At 45.4% G+C, this 16942-nt stretch overlaps 1 protein-coding gene across 1 annotated transcript in view; it reads left to right on the forward strand.

Moving 5' to 3' along the window:
• ryr2a (ryanodine receptor 2a (cardiac)) overlaps window positions 1-16942 on the forward strand; it is a 957985-nt gene that overhangs the window by 572011 nt on the left and 369032 nt on the right. Inside the window, exon 25 of the mRNA XM_085980259.1 lies at window positions 3204-3363. Coding sequence (XP_085836385.1) covers window positions 3204-3363 — 160 coding nt within the window. The remainder of the gene's footprint in view (window positions 1-3203; window positions 3364-16942) is intronic.

Below are 16942 nucleotides of genomic sequence, written 5' to 3' on the forward strand. Positions count from 1 at the left end.
CATTGTTATTAAAATGTCTGCAGTCAGAGACTTGTCAGGCTCTCCCACCCTGGAGACATGCCCAATTACGACAGACATGTCACAAACACACTGGAATATGTTATTTTCTCTTTAATTGTTTCAGTGAGTTGTTGTAGTTTTCTGTAAACAATATTTGCTCATTTATTGAATTCGCATTCTACCTGCCTACTTAATTTCTGTACACCGAGAAGGTCTGGGCGAGAAACAGTCGCAGCTTGTTCAGCAGTGCCTTCGCTGGAAGCGCAGTCGTAACCATTTCCTATCTCACTGGATCTCAACACACACTAAATAAGGTCAGAACTAGTGGCCTTTGCGAGTGAGAGATTCAGGAAAACACAAGTATGAAAAGTATCATATACTGAGAGGATATGCTGTGGCATTGGCCACGGTAAGTCAGACGACACTATGTCTTATAAAAGCAGGATCATAATACCATGTACAGTAATACACAAAGCATGTTCCTGCTGTTGAAGTGGAGTTCTGTCTCTTTAAAGCCACAAGATCTGATTGTAGCAGTCAATTATAGACCATTCCTCTTCAACACATCCTGTGCTCCATTGGAGGGGTATTGTTTCTTTGTACATCAGTAGGTGATTGTAAACCCAACAGGAAATAATTGGTTTTCTAGGGTAGATTTTACGAATTTTTGCAAATTCCTGATATAATAATAATAATAATCAACTTTATTGTCATTGTTAGTGCACAAGTGCAGTACAACGAAATGTGGGCTTGCGGCTCCCAGCGAGCGAAACTCCTCACCGGGAATTCAAACTCAGAAAATCAACCATTCTTTCTCATTTTTTAACCAATGATTGTTTTACATCTGTGACACCTGAAAGTGGGTCGAACTCTTAAGGCCTAGAAATTCAGTGGGCTGCGCCACCCGTTAGCGCCCAAAGAGGGCACTTAGTGGGTTTTACGCCACTGGCCATGCCTCCCGCTAAATTTAGCGGGATGCTAATGGCGGCGCTAGCCGTTAGCGCCGCGCCGCTACCGATGACGTCATCGGTGTGCGCAGCGCCCCGCTACCGCCCCGATCGCGAAATTTGGTAGCGCCCCCTGCTTTAACGCTGGTCGCAATTTGTGACCGGTTCAGGGGGGCCTACCTGCAGCGGTAGAGGCGCTGAGGTGCGGGGCGGCCATTTTTTTTGCTGGCCACCTGCCAGCACCTCTCTGCGCCACCGTCCCCGGCCTCCTGAGCACCCCCCCCCCCCCCCCGCGTTGTGCCGGCTGTGTCCCAAGAACCCGGCACTTCTCCTCGGTGCTGGGCTCTTTTGCCGGCATTCGCGATCGCCGATCGCGCTGCAGCAGGCTCCTCCCCTTTAAGAAGGGGCGGAAGGCCTGCAGTTCCGCAGCGCGCCGTGCCACAGCGTGTGGCGCTGCGGCACATTGCGCTGCGATTTTCAGTTGCAGCGCCCCAAGAGGGATGCGGGGCGCCTCGAGTAGCGCCGCGCTTCCGTCTGGGGCGTTGAAACTGAATTTGCGGCGGGCGGCCGCGACTCCTTCCGGGGCGGTACTTCTGGCGACGGGGCGCCAGTGAATTTCTAGGCCTAAACCTTTACATAAATAATGTGCTGGCAGATCTCCCATGGCATTATTCATAGTGATTGTGAGAATATACTGTTTTACAACAATAGCGGTGTTATCAACAAAGTGTGACTGGGAATTTGTGATTGGGGAAGTGTTACAGGAAGTGACATTTACAGGAAATGTGTGTTATACACAAGGCTTTTATCATGCAGAGTGAGTATTGTCACCACTGTCAGCCAACAAATTGAAGGTGGGGTGAGACTTACGGCAGGATTTGAAGCAAACACCAAACAGAATCTATTTGTGAGCTTAAGTAATATTATAAACCGGCGTTAAGAACATAAGAAATAAGAGCAGGAGTAGGCCATACGGCCCCTCGAGCCTGCTCCACCATTCAATAAGATCATGGCTGATCATCGATCTCAACTCCACTTTCCCGCCTGATCTCCATATCCCTTGATTCCCCTAGAATCCAAAAATCTATCTATCTCAGCCTTGAATATACTCAAAGACTCAGCATTCACAGCACTCTGGGGCAGAGAATTCCAAAGATTCACAACCCTCTGAGTGAAGAAATTCCTCCTCATCTCAGTCTTAAATGGCCTACCCCTTATCCTGAGACTATGCCCCCTAGTTCTAGACACGCCAACCAGGGGAAACAACCTCTCAGCATCTACCCTGTCAATCCCCTTCAGAATCTTGTATGTTTCAATGAGATCACCTCTCATTCTTCTAAATGTCAGAGCGTACAGGCCCATTCTACACAATCTCTCATCATAGGACAGCCCTCTCATCCCAGGAATCAATCTAGTGAACCTTTGTGGCACCGCCTCCAAGGCAAATATATCCTTCCTTAGATAAGGAGACCAAAACTATGCACAGTACTCCAGGTGTGGTCTCACCAAGGCCCTGTACAATTGTAGCAAGACTTCCTTACTCTTATATTCCAACCCCCTTGCAATAAAGGCCAACATGCCATTTGCCTTCCTTATTGCTTACAGTACCTGCATGCTAGCTTTCTGTGTTTCTTGCACGAGGACACCCTAACCTCTCTGAACACCAACATTTAAAAGTTTCTCAGCATTTAAAAAATATTCTGTTTTTCTATTCTTCCTACCAAAGTGAATAACCTCACATTTCCCTACATTATACTCCATCTGCCACCTTACTGCCCACTCACTTAGTCTATCTATATCCCTTTGCAGACTCTTTGTTCTCCTCACAGCTTACTGTCCCACCTAGCTTTGTATCATCAGCAAACTTGGATACATTACACTAGGTCCCTTCATCTAGGTCATTAATATAGATTGTAAATAGCTGAGGCCCCAGCACTGATCCTTGCAGCACCCCACGAGTTACAGCCTGCCAACCTGAAAAAGATCCGTTTATCCCTACTTTCTGTTTTCTGTCCGTTAACCAATATCCATGCTACTATATTACCCTCAACCCCGCGAGCCCAAATCTTATGTATTAACTTTTTATATGGCACCTTATCGAATGTTGGTAGATTAGTCTAAAAAGCACAGCTGCTGTCAAGATCCCATGCACACATTGTAACACTGGTTTATGTTGTTGATGCTCTGAACTTTACAGTATAATACCTTAACACAACTGAAAATGACTAATGAGGAGTACTGTGTTTTCTGACACAGCTACCAGCTACCGAGTGGCTACAAGCCAGCTCCTATGGACCTGAGCCACATCAAATTAACCTCAACCCAGGAGGCCATGGTGGATAAACTGGCAGAGAACGCCCACAACGTCTGGGCCAGAGACCGCATCAGGCAGGGCTGGACATACGGCATTCAGCAGGTAAGCTGTATCTTGTCTGTTTTTGCAGTGAATGTCATATCCTAAGTTATTGCCTCGAGGGACTTGCTGCTGATTAGACAGAATGGAAACTATAAAAGTTTCAATAGCTTTTTGCATTTTTAATGAGCCCATTGCCAGCTGAATATGGGACTGCAGCACATTTATCCAGCTTTCAGGCTGCGGACCTGGTGCAGTTGTAGAGACATGCATTTATCTTTAACACTGCATTTATGCTGCAGAACCGCCTCAGCAGGTGGGTGGACGGGAAATGGGAGAGTCTGGTCTACAGCAACTAGATTTACTTGCCTGGGTAGTTTTAAAATTGTAAACCGTGACCATTCCCTCGGGACCATCACCGTCTCAGTGGTTCAGGCTAGAAACAGCAAAACAACTTGATTAGCTTATATTAGATGGGCGCGAGCACTTCAGACACTGAGCTGCCGGCTACAAAAACACAGATGCATCTGTTGTCGGTGGAAAGCCGCTTTGGAGTCATGCTACCGTCAGAGCCAGTGCTGCACTTCAGGCATGGACTGGTGCACGCCACATTGTTTTACAGATAGGCCCCAGATTTCTGGGAGTCTTGCTGTACGGTGGAGCAAGGCTCCCGTCCTCCGCAGCCTGAGGCAAGTGGCCAATGCACAGCAAAGGCGCCCGTCCTGACTGGGGGCAGGAAAATCATTCCTCCCTGCTGCAGTCATAGGGTCTTTACTGAGCCCTCAATGTAACTCTCACCTGCTCTCACCTGCCCTCAATACCTGCCGGCTCGGGAGAGCCTCATGGACACAGTTTCCAGGAACTCGCACAGACACATTTCTGAAACAGTCTCTGGATGCAGGGAGAGTAGGCGAAGGACTTTCGTATTCCCTCGACTGGAATTTGGACTAGATCTGACACAGGGCAGAAATCTGATGCATCTGGATTCTGCTGCAAATTCCACCTCTCCACCCCCTACCTACAGGCACACTGTCCACTCTACACACGACCTGACTCTCCTGCACTCAGTTTTAGGCACCATGCCTCAGGAAGGCCTCGGAGGAAGTTCAGTGAAAATTCACCATGCGTAAACTATGAGAACAGGTTGCATAGATTTGGCTTGTGTTCCCTTTAGTTTAGAAGGTTGAGGGGTGATCTAATCGAGATGTTTAAAATGGTTAAGGGATTCAATAGGGTAGATACAATACTGCGGATTTTCTGTTGTTATTTAAGATTTTTCCTTTGTTGGTTTCCTCCAGAATAAGAGGGCACAATCTTAAAATTAGAGCCTGGCTATTCAGGAGTGAAATAAGGAAGCACTTTTTCCACACAAAGGGTAGTGGAAATCTGGAATTTTCTCTTCCAAAAGATTGTGGATGCTGGACCAATTGAAATTTTCAAGATTGAAATCGACAGATTTTTATTAGGTAGGGCAATCAAGGGGTACGGATCAAAGGTGGGCAAATGGAGTTGAGGTCCAGATCACCCATGATCTAATTGAATGGCCTCTCCTGTCTGTCTGTTTCCAATGTTCCTTGGAATCTTAGCTCCATATATTTCAAGTATTTTCAAAGTCATTGGCCTAGAAATTGGGTTGGGGCGCCAAAGTGGCCTGAGCGCAGGATTTAGCGCAGCGATCGGAGTAATACCGATCGCCAGAATTCCGTTTCAGTGCCGCTCGAGGGACACGGGGCGAGGCTCAAGGCGCTCCGCGTCCCTCTTAGGGCGCTGAAACTGATTATCGCAGCGCAACGTGCCGCAGCGCCACACGCTGCGGCACGGCACGCTGCGGTACTGCAGGCCTTCCTCCCACTGTTAAGGGGGAGGTGCCTGCAACAGCGCGATCCCCGCTCAAGAGTGCCGGCAAACGAGCCCAGCACCAAGGAGAAGTGCCGGGCTCTCGGGAAACAGCCGGCAATGCCGCGGGGGGGGGGGGGGTTAGGAGGCCGGGGATGGAGGTGCTGGCAGGCGTCCGCCGAAAAAGCGGCCGCCCCGCACCTCCACCTTAACTTGCGCCGCTGCCGGCACAGTAAGGCCCCGTGAACCGGGCGCGGGTAGTGAATGGTGCAACTGCGGCGTTCGCTACCAAATTTTGCGAACGGGGCACGAATGGGGCGCTGCGCACACCGATGACGTCATCGGTGGCGGCGCAGCGCAAATGCCTAACGCCACCATTAGCGCCCCTACTGAATATCGCGGGAGACGCAGCCAGTGGCGCTACAGCCACTGACTGCCTCTTTAGGCGCTAACAGGTGGCGCTACTCACCCAATTTCTCCCCCATTGAGTCATAGACTTTTTTAGTACAGTGAATTTACTTAGTTTCTCAGCAATTTTCAGCAGGGGAGTTATCCCCGGTGTCCTGGCCAATATTTATCCCTCAACCAGCATAACATAAACAGATTATCTGGTCATTATCACATTTGGGACCTTGCTGTGGGTAGCACTCTCGCCTCTGACTCAGAAGGTTGTGGGTTCAAGTCCCACTCCAGAGACTTGAGCACAAAAATATAGGCTGACACTGGAGTGCTGCACTGTCAGAGGTGACCTCTTTTGGCTGAGTCGGTAAACCGAGGCCCCATCTGCTCTCTCAGGTGGACATAAAATATCCCGTGGCACTATTTCGAAGAAGAGCAGGGGAGTTATCCCCGGTGTCCTGGCCAATATTTATCTCTCAATCAACATAAAAAAAAACAGATTATCTGGTCATTATCACATTGCTGTTTGTGGGAGCTTGCTGTGCACAAATTGGCTGCTGCGTTTCCTACATTACAACAGTGACTACACTTCAAAAGTACTTCATTGACTGTAAAGCGCTTTGAGACATCCGGTGGTCGTGAAAGGCGCTATAGAAATGCAGGTCGTCTTCTTCTTCAATTATTTCCCCTTTCCTTCTGGAAGATGTTTTCTCGGTGCTGGTCACCTATAGTACTGCCAAAGGAATACTAAAAAAACATTTACCTTGCTGAGAAGAGCTTTGTGCAGAGAATTATGTGGCAGTTGGACCTCCATAATTGATACTGGCAAAGCAACAAAGTTCCAGGGTCATTAGGTCACAGTGTCTGTGAGCAGCAGGTTCAATGCAAGAACATTTGAATGGTAGAATTGTTGACAATTATGTAACTTAGCTAGGTTTATTTGCAAATACAGAAGGTTTTTTTCTTTAAAGTTGAAGTTCCAACTCTCCCACTGTCTTTATGGATAAGTGCACCATACATATGGAACTAAGATGATGTTGGAGCTGGGACCAGCAGCAAGGAGCCATCAGAGAGTGAATGGTGACGACTCTCCTAACAAGTACTTGTGATCTCCTCCTCCGAGATCACAACCCAAAGGCTGAGAACTGTGCATTATTAGGCTACATATTCCCCTGACTATTACATAAAAAAATAAATTTATACCATGAGAAAGTAGGTAAAATAAAAGGTATCTTGGTAGATCTGCCTTACCACTTCACGTATAGAACCTGCTCAGACAATTTTCACTTCCATGATAAGAAAGAAAGGGGTAGATTTTCCTCGAGCCGTGAGGCGAGGTTTCAGGCGTGTGGCGGGGGGGAAATCCCGAAATCGGGGGTCCCGACACCATCCCGCCCAAAACCCGCCTCCACGTAAGTATCACAGGAGGCGGGTACCCGCCCCGCACTGGGACCCGCCGACCTGAGGTGGGAAGGGATTAGTGCCAATTAACTGCCTGTTAACAGGTAGTTAACAGGCAGTTTTTAGCCTAATCCCTATTTTGAGGGGTGTCGTGTGGGATTCCTGACGGCTCCAAACCACGCCAGGTTAGAGCAGGTGGGCCGTCGGGTTGAAGGACTTGGAGGGGTCGCGATATCGGTGTTCAGGTGAGTGATGGGTGCATAAGTGCAAAGGTAAGTGTATTTGGTGTGTCTAAAGTGATTAAAGAAGTTTAAATTACCTGTACTTACCTTTACAGCCTTTCTTCCTCTAGGTTTCGGGAATCCATCACTCAGCCGGCACTGAAAGCAAAATGGCTGCGATCTGTCAAAAGTGACAGCCTTCAGCTTTATTGCCGTTGGGACTTCTAACTGAGTCTGTGTAGAAGGACTCAGGTTAGAAGTCAGACTGTCAGTGTTTGACAGCTTCAAATAGCTGTGAAACACTGATATTTCATCTGTCAAGAACTCTTGACAGATGAAATTTCAGTCTGTGACGTCACCTGTTGCTGGGCGGCCCTTAATTGGCCTGCTGAGCCCGCTGGGTGGGCTCACCAAGGTCAATCAAGGGAAATTCGCGTGGATTGGCCGGACGTCGATGTAGGCGGGACTAAAACCCGAAAGTTGAAGTCCCGCCTCCTTCCCGACAGCTTAAGGAAAATCTACCCCAAAGACTTAATTGCATTTATGTAGCACCTTTCACAATTTTAAGATGTCCCAAAGAGCTTTACAGCCAGTGAAGCACTTTTTGAAGTGTAGTCACTGTTGCAATGTTGGGAAATGTGGCAGCCAATTTGTGTGCAGCAAGGTCCCACAAACAATAATGAGATAAGTGACCAGATCATCTGTTTTAAAAAAATGTTTTTTGTGAGTTAAATATTGGTCAAAACACACGGGAGAACTCCCCTGCTCTTCTTCAAACATTGCCATGGGATCTTTTCTCATTCACTTGAGAGGACAGACGGGGCCTTAGTTTAACGTCTCATCCAAAAGACGCACCTCCGACAGTGCAGCACTCCCTCAGTACTGCACCAAAGAGTCAGCCTGGAATATGTGCTCAATCTCTGGAATGGAGCTTGAACCTTCTGACTCAGAGGTGAGAGTGCTACCTCAGCCAAGGTTGACACCATTCCATTGACCATTGATCATCGATGGAGACGAATGAATATCCACCTGAGACCACCATGAGATATGGACATCATAGAGAGACTGGTAAACAAATGCAAATCCACTATGTACATTTAAACTCTTCTTCCTATCAGACAACGATTCCTGATATGGGCACAAACTATGCAACTACACTATTAAGGGCATTTTTCTTTTTCTGCCACATAATATACAAAGGTAATAGAATTGTAGACAAGTTACGGGGGAAGGACATTCAAGTGACAGTAAAAATGGGTTTGAGGGTCAGTCAGGTGCATTTCTGAAATGAGAATATGGTGAGAAAGCAGACACTTGGGTTTGACATTCATAAAGACAGAAAGGTTAGTTGGACCTAATGTCCTTTACCTGTTCCTAAAAATAATGATGTTCAAATTAATTTTGTGTGTATTTTTTGAATTCTACCACAGCTGCTTTGAATGGAACTATTTTTATACGGTGCTATATGCCGTCCTTAAAAGTGAAATTAGAACAGAAGCTCAGATTTAAATGTAGATATGGAAATTAATATGCAAGAAGCGCTTTGATTAATTATACATATTAATACATTCTGTTGCGTTAAAGAAAGACTTTTCACTAATATGAAAAAATTGCAGTATTTCAATAAAGCAAGTCATTTATCTGTCACAAAGAAATCATTAGGGCAATGAATGTACTTTCAAGATCATAGTTTAAAAGACTTGAAATATTAGAATGATGTATCTTACAACTTCATATGACTAATCGTCATTAAAAATACTCTATTTGATTAAAAAGTGTATTATAAGTCATCCCCTATTGCACTCTGTCAACTCATAGTAGAAGGGCAGTAAAAATTTATCTAGTACTGTGAAGGATTACGATTGCATGTTATGACATTTCCTATTATGTTGAAAAAATTAAAGTATTAGCAACAACTGCCTCTGTGACTGAAGTAACGTAGGCAAAATGGAAACCATCCCGTTTCACTCTCGCCAGTGCCTATGTGAATCTAGAGCCAACTCCATCAATCCCTGTGGCAGCTAGTTTTGGTTGAGTCCAGCAATGGACAACCTCAGAGATCTGTCTGACTCTGAGCTGAAATTTCTACCCCATGCTTGTTGCCATGAGTGCTGTCATCCACCTCTGAAATATTGTCCACTTATGCCTCTACCTCTCCTCACTGTTGGCAGAACCTTCCTCTCAGCCTTCATCACCTTGAGGATCATTTTATTTCAGGCTCTCCTTGTTGAGCTGCACTCCTCTGAACTAAACAAACTTCAGCTAATCCAGAACACTGGGGTCTGAATCCTCTCTGACACAAAGTATCAAACATCCAGTAACCACCACCACCTTCCCCCCTCCTTGCCCAGCTCCGCTGAATCCCTGTTCCCCAGCAAGTTGACTTCAAGATTCTCATCCTCATTTTTCTTTCCTCTGTCAATTTAGATGCAATGGGGACCATCAGGATCTCCAGACCTGGTTGACCCTGGAAATGCTGCCAACAACATTTCTAGCTCAGCCCTCTTATAAAGGGGGTCAATCAGTTGCAGAGTCTGACCTTTCACCCCCCCCTTTCCCGACCCTATTTGAATGATCTTCTCCAGCGAGATCCCTCTGTGGTGCACCCTGAACTCCAAACTCCTCCATTACATCCAATGAGTGTTCTGCTTTAGTTTTTTTTTGCAACCAGAAACTCATTAATCCATTGGTTGATTTAACAACAATTTTTTATTGACATAACACTTCTGACATGAAAGAACATTTCAAGCCACAGTCCATTAACTACAGGCTACTATTTGTCCCCTGCTTCATCCATTAACCACAAGAAGCCAACCTCTCAGCTGTTACAACCCTGCCTCTGAAACTTTCTTCCAAAGCTGTCTTGATTTGCTGCCTCTTTCTCTGCCTTTAAAATCCTCTTTAAAAAATCTCTGTTCAACAATGCCGTCAGTTTGAAGTTTAGGATGAACCATAGAGGAACTTCTCTGTGCTTTGTTGTACAGCAAGAATCCTCTCTCAGTTGCAAACTTCAGACCACAGTCAGAGTCATAGGCCACGATTTTGCCAGCGCTCAGAGGGTGGGTTTGGAGGCGGGTCAGAGGGTAAATTCGATTTGATTGACGGCGGGTTCCGACCCTGCTGTCTGCCCGCCTCCAAACAGCTTTCCCAAGTGTCGGGTCCCCGATTTGCGAATGGACCCGATACCTAGTGGCGGGAAATGGATTAAAGGCAATTACCTGCCTATTAACAGGTACTTGTCAGTAGTTTTCAGCCTGTTTTTGGATTTTCCCGTTTCTGGATCAGGTTTCCCGATGTCCAGACACCACGCCAGGTAAGTGTGGCGTGTTGTGAGTCTGCTGTAATGTTTGTGGAAAGATGACAGCTGCAGAAGTGATGTGAAGGATCCAATGTTGCACATGGTGAGTTTCAGAGCAAAGAAAATGTTGGTTACTGCATTTTTAAAACATTTATAGATTTAGAAACATAGAAACATAGAAAGGAGCAGGAGTAAGCCATTCGGCCCCTCGAGCCTGCTCCGCCATTTAATGAGATCATGGCCGATCATCCAAATCCAGCCCCCTGTCCCTGCCTTCTCCCCATATCCCTTGATCCCTTTAGCCTTAAGAAATATATCCAACTCCTTCTTGAATATATTTAATGAATTGGCCTCCACTGCCTTCTGTGGTAGAGAATTCCACAGGTTCACCACTCTCTGGATGAAGAAATTCCTCCTCATTTCTGTCCTAAATGGCTTACCCCTTATCCTTAGACTGTGACCCCTGGTTCTGGACTCCCAGCCATCGGGAACATCCTTCCTGCATCCAGTCTGTCCAGTCCTGTTAGAATTTTATAAGTTTCGATGAGATCCCCTCTCATTCTTCTAAACTCCAGCGAGTATAAGCCCAATCGGCCCAATCTCTCCTCATACGTCATTCCTGCCATCCCAGGTATCAGTCTGGTGAATCTTCGCTGCACTTCCTCCATGACAAGAACATCCTTCCTCAGATAAGGCGACCAAAACTGCACACAATACTCAAGGTGTGGTCTCACCAAGGCCCTGTACAACTGCAGCAAGACATCCTTGTTCTTGTACTCGAACCCTCTCGTTGTAATGTTGTAGTGGTAGGGGATAGTATCGTTAGGGGGATAGATAGAGTTCTTTGCAGCCGAGAGCGAGAGTCCCGAAGGCTGTGTTGCCTGCCCGGTGCCAAGGTTAAGGACATCTCCTCTGGGCTGGAGAGAAAGTGGGAGGGGGAGGATCCAGTTGTCGTGGTCCATGTTGGTACCAACGACATAGATAGGACAAGGAAGGAGGTTCTGCTGAGGGAGTTTGAGCAGCTAGGGGCCAAATTAAAAAGCAGAACCACAAGGGTAATAATCTCTGGATTACTACCTGAGCCACGTGCAAATTTGGCTAGGGTAAATAAAATTAGAGAGTTAAATGCGTGGCTCAAAGACTGGTGTGGGCGAAATGGGTTTTGCTTCCTGGGACACTGGCATCAGTACAGGGACAGGAGAGAGCTGTTCCGTTGGGACGGACTTCACTTGGCCAGTGCTGGGACTAGAATCCTGGCGAATCGAATAATCGAATGACTGTAGAGAGGGCTTTAAACTAATTAGTGGGGGGGAGGTTTTAAGAGAGCGAAAAATAAAAATGACAGCGGAGAAGGCAATAGAGCAAGGTAGCAGTGGGGGAATTAAAAACCAGAGCGTGTCAGGAAGGGACAGAATGTATAATGATAAAGGTAAAGTAGTAAAAGGGGTAAAAGCAGGAATAAATTGTCAGAAAACATATTTGAAAGTTCTTTATCTGAATGCACGCAGCATTCGTAACAAAATTGACGAGTTGACGGTACAAATAACTACACATGGGTATGATCTGGTGGCCATTACGGCAACATGGCTGCAAGATAATCATGACTGGGAACTAAACATACAAGGGTATTTGACAATTAGGAAGGACAGACAGGAAGGAATGGGAGGTGGGGTTGCTATGTTAATCAAGGATGGAATCACTGCAATAGTCAGAAATGATATTGGGTCAAAGGATCAGGATAATGAAATAGTTTGGGTGGAGATAAGGAATAATAAGGGGAAAAAGTCACTAGTGGGCGTAGTCTATAGGCCTCCTAACAGTTGCAAATCTGTTGGTCGGAGTATAAATCAGGAAATAGTTGGGGCTTGTAATAAGGGAACAGCTATAATCATGGGGGATTTTAACTTTCATATTGACTGGACTAATCAAATTGGGCATGGCAGACTTGAGGAAGAGTTCATAGAGTGTATTAGGGACGGGTTCCTTGAGCAGTATGTAACTGAGCCAACCAGGGGGCAGGCAATCTTAGATCTGGTCCTGTGTAATGAGACAGGATTAATAATAAATGTCCTAGTAAAGGATCCCCTTGGAATGAGTGACCATAATATGGTTGAATTCCAAATTCAGTTTGAGGATGAGAGAGTTGGATCTCAAACCAGCGTACTGAGCTTAAATAAAGGAGACTATGAAGGTATGAGAGTAGAATTGACTAAAGTGGACTGGGAAAACAGATTAAAGTGTAAGACGGTACAAGAGCAGTGGGCTACATTCAAGGAGATATTTCACATCTTTCAAGATAAATATATTCCACTGAGGAAAAAGGGGAATAAAAGAAAAGACAGCCATCCGTGGCTTAGTAAAGTAATAAAGGATAGTATCCGACTGAAAACAAGTGCATATAAAGTAGCCAAATCTAGTGGGAGGATAGAAGATTGGGAAGCATTTAAAAGCCAGCAAACAAGAACTAAAAGATTAATTAAGAAAGGGAAGATAGATTATGAAAGTAAACTAGCAAAAAATATAAAAACAGATAGCAAGAGTTTCTACAGCTATATAAAAAGAAAAAGGGTGGCTCAAGTGAACGTTGGTCCCTTAGAGGATGGGACCGGGAAACTAGTGGTGGGGAACATGGAGATGGCAAAGACGCTGAACAAATATTTTGTATCAGTCTTTACAGTAGAGGACACTAAAAATATCCCAACACTGGACAAACAGGGGGCAATGGGGGGGGGAGGAGCTAAACACGATTAAAATCACTAAGGAGATGGTACTCAGTAAAATAATGGAACTTAAGGCGAATAAATCCCCCGGACCTGATGGCCTACATCCTAGGGTCTTGAGAGAAGTGACGGTAGGGATTGTGGATGCATTGGTGATTATTTTCCAGAACTCCCTGGACTCAGGAAAGGTCCCGGCAGATTGGAAAACTGCTAATGTAACACCCTTATTTAAGAAGGGAAGTAGACAAAAAGCTGGAAACTGTAGACCAGTTAGCCTAACATCTGTGGTTGGCAAAATGTTGGAGTCCATTATTAAGGAAACTAACAGAGCATTTGGATAAACATAATTTAATAGGACAGAGTCAGCATGGTTTTATGAAGGGGAAGTCATGTTTGACAAATTTGCTCGAATTCTTTGAGGATGTAACATACAGGGTGGATAAAGGGGAACCAGTGGATGTAGTGTATTTGGACTTCCAAAAGGCATTTGACAAGGTTCCACACAAAAGATTACTGATCAAGATAAGAAATCACGGGATTGGGGGTAATATACTGGCATGGGTGGAAGATTGGCTATCTAACAGAAAACAAAGAGTTGGGAGAAATGGTTCGTTCTCGGGCTGGCAATCAGTAACTAGTGGTGTTCCGCAGGGGTCAGTGCTGGGACCCCAACTCTTTACAATCTATATTAACGATTTGGAGGAAGGGACCGAGTGCAACGTATCCAAGTTTGCCGACGATACAAAGATGGGAGGGAAAGCAGTGAGTGAGGAGGACATAAAAAACCTGCCAAAGAACATAGACAGGCTAAGTGAGTGGGCAGAGATTTGGCAGATGCAATATAATGTTGGAAAGTGTGAGGTTATGCACTTAGGCAGAAAAAAATCAAAGAGCAAGTTATTATCTAAATGGAGAGAAACTGCAAAGTGCTACAGTACAAAGGGATCTGGGGGTCCTGGTGCATGAAACACAAAAAGTTAGTATGTAGGTGCAGCAGGTGATCAGGAAGGCCAATGGAATCTTGGCTTTTATTGCAAGGGGGATGGAGTATAAAAACAGGGAAGTCTTGCTGCAGTTATACAGGGTATTGGTGAGGCCACACCTGGAATACTGCGTGCAGTTTTGGTTTCCATATTTAAGAAAAGATATATTTGCTCTCGAGGCGGTTCAGAGAAGGTTCACTCGGTTGATTCCGGAGATGAGGTGGTTGACGTATGAGGAAAGGTTGAGTAGGTTGGGACTCTACTCATTGGAGTTCAGAAGAATGAGAGGCGATCTTATCGAAACATATAAGATTGTGAGGGGGCTTGATCGGGTGGATGCGGTGAGGATGTTTCCACTGATGGGTGAGACTAGAACTAGGGGGCATAATCTAAGAATAAGGGGCTGCCCTTTCAAAACTGAGATGAGGAGAAACTTCTTCACTCAGAGGGTAGTAAATCTATGGAATTTGCTGCCTCAGAGAGCTGTGGAAGCTGCAACATTAAATAAATTTAAAACGGAGATAGACATTTTCCTAGCAGATAAGGGAATTAGGGGTTACGGGGAGAGGGCAGGGAAGTGGACGTGAGTCTAGATTTGGATCAGCCATGATCCTATTGAATGGCGGAGCAGGCCCGAGGGGCCGTATGGCCTACTCCTGCTCCTACTTCTTATGTTCTTATGCTACGAAGGCCAACATACCATTTGCCTGCTTAACCGCCTGCTGCACCTGCATGCTTACCTTCAGCAACTGGTGCACAAGGACACCCAGGTCTCATTGCAGTTTCCCTTCTCCCAATCTATTGCCGTTCAGATAATCTGCCTTCCTGTTTTTGCCACCAAAGTGGATAACTTCGCATTTATCCACATTACACTGCGTCTGCCATACTTCTGCCCAATCACCCAACCTGTCCAAATCATACTGGAGTTTCTCGGCATTCTCCTCACAGCACACACGCCCATCCAGCTTTGTGTCGTCTGCAAACTTGACGATATTACATCTAGTTCCCTCGTCTAGATCATTTATATATATTGTGAATAGCTGGGGACCTAGGACCGACCCCTGCGGTACCCCACTAGTCACTGCCACTCAGAAAAAGAGACATTTATTCCAACTCTTTGCTTCCTGTCTGCCAACCAGTTCTCTATCCAAGTCAGTACCTTGCCCCCAATCCCATGTGCCTTAACTTTACACGCTAATCTCTTATGCGGGACCTTATCGAAAGCCTTCTGAAAGTCCAAATAAACCACATCCACTGGTTCTCCCTTATCTATTCTACCAGTTACATCCTCAAAATATTCCAGTAGATTAGTCAAGCACGATTTACCTTTTGTAAAACCATGTTGACATTGTCCGATCCTGTCACTGTTTTCCAAGTGCTGTGCTATTACATCTTTTATAATGGACTCTAGCATTTTCCCCACTTACCGGTCTGTAATTCCCCGTTTTCTCTCTACCACCTTTTTGAATAGTGGGGTAACATTAGCTACCCTCCAATCCATGGGAACTGTGCCAGATCCCACTGGGGGGAAAAACACCACTTTCCCACCCAACCCGCCACCGATCGCGCCCGCTGACCTCCGTGCCACCCCCCCCCCCCCCACTCTGCAAAATCCAATCTTAAATCTTTGAATTTGGGCATTATAGACAGTTAAGAGTTGTTAAAGAGTAAATAAATGTTTGGCATGAAAAAGGAAAGCAAGCTTCTTGCAAGCCACTTTAGTGATGGAAGAGATATAGAAGATAGAACAACAATCTCAGTAGATGAAAAGAACTAAGGAGATGGTAGCTGCTGAAATCTGAAGGGAGTTGAATGAAGAGGAGAATCATCAGTGAAAGGGTAGATAGATTTGGATGATAAATAGAGGTGGTCATTGAAATAGAGAGGGAGCAGATTTGGAAATGACATAGATCTTAAGTTGATGGAAAAAGAGTCAGAAGATGTCAGCATTAGCTACCCTCCAATCCATGGGTACTGTTCCAGAGTCTATCGAGTTCTGGAAGATGACCAGCAATGCATCTACTATTTCTAGGGCCACTTCCTTAAGTACCCTAGGATGTAGATTATCAGGCCCTGGGGATTTATCGGCCTTCAATCCCGTCAATTTCCCTAACACCATTTCCCTACAAATACTGATTTCTTTCAGTTTCTCCCTCTGATTAGACCCTATGTTCCCCGACATCTCTGGGAGGTTACTTGTGTCCTCCTTTGTGAAGACAGAACCAAAGTATGTATTTAATTGGTCTGCCATTTCTTTGTTCCCCATTATAAATTCCCCTGATTCTGACTGCAAGGGACCTACGTTTGACTTCATCAATCTTTTTCTCTTCACATATCTATAAAAGCATTTACAGTCAGTTTTTATGTACCCTGCAAGCTTACTCTCATACACTATTTCCCCCCTCTTAATTAATCCATTTGTCCTCCTTTGCTGAATCCTAAACTGCTCCCACTCCTCAGGTTTACTGCTTCTGGCCAATTTATATGTCTTCTCCTTGGATCTTATGCTGTCCCTAATTTCCCTTGTTGGCCACGGTTGAGTCACCTTTTTTGTTTTATTTTTATGCCAAACAGGGATGAACAAATTCTGTAGTTCATCCATGCAATCTTTGAATGTTTGCCATTACCTATCCACCGTCAACCCTTTGAGTAACATTCCCCAATCAATCCTACCCAACTCACGCCTCATACCATTGTAGTTTCCTTTATTTAAATTCAGGACCCTAGTCTCTGAGTCAACTGCTTCACTCTCCATCTTAATGAAGAATTCTATCATATAATGAT

The sequence above is a fragment of the Somniosus microcephalus genome, chromosome 3, assembly GCF_052327205.1.
Source record: "Somniosus microcephalus isolate GS21.2 chromosome 3, FLI_Smic_1.0, whole genome shotgun sequence".
Classification (NCBI taxonomy): domain Eukaryota; kingdom Metazoa; phylum Chordata; class Chondrichthyes; order Squaliformes; family Somniosidae; genus Somniosus; species Somniosus microcephalus.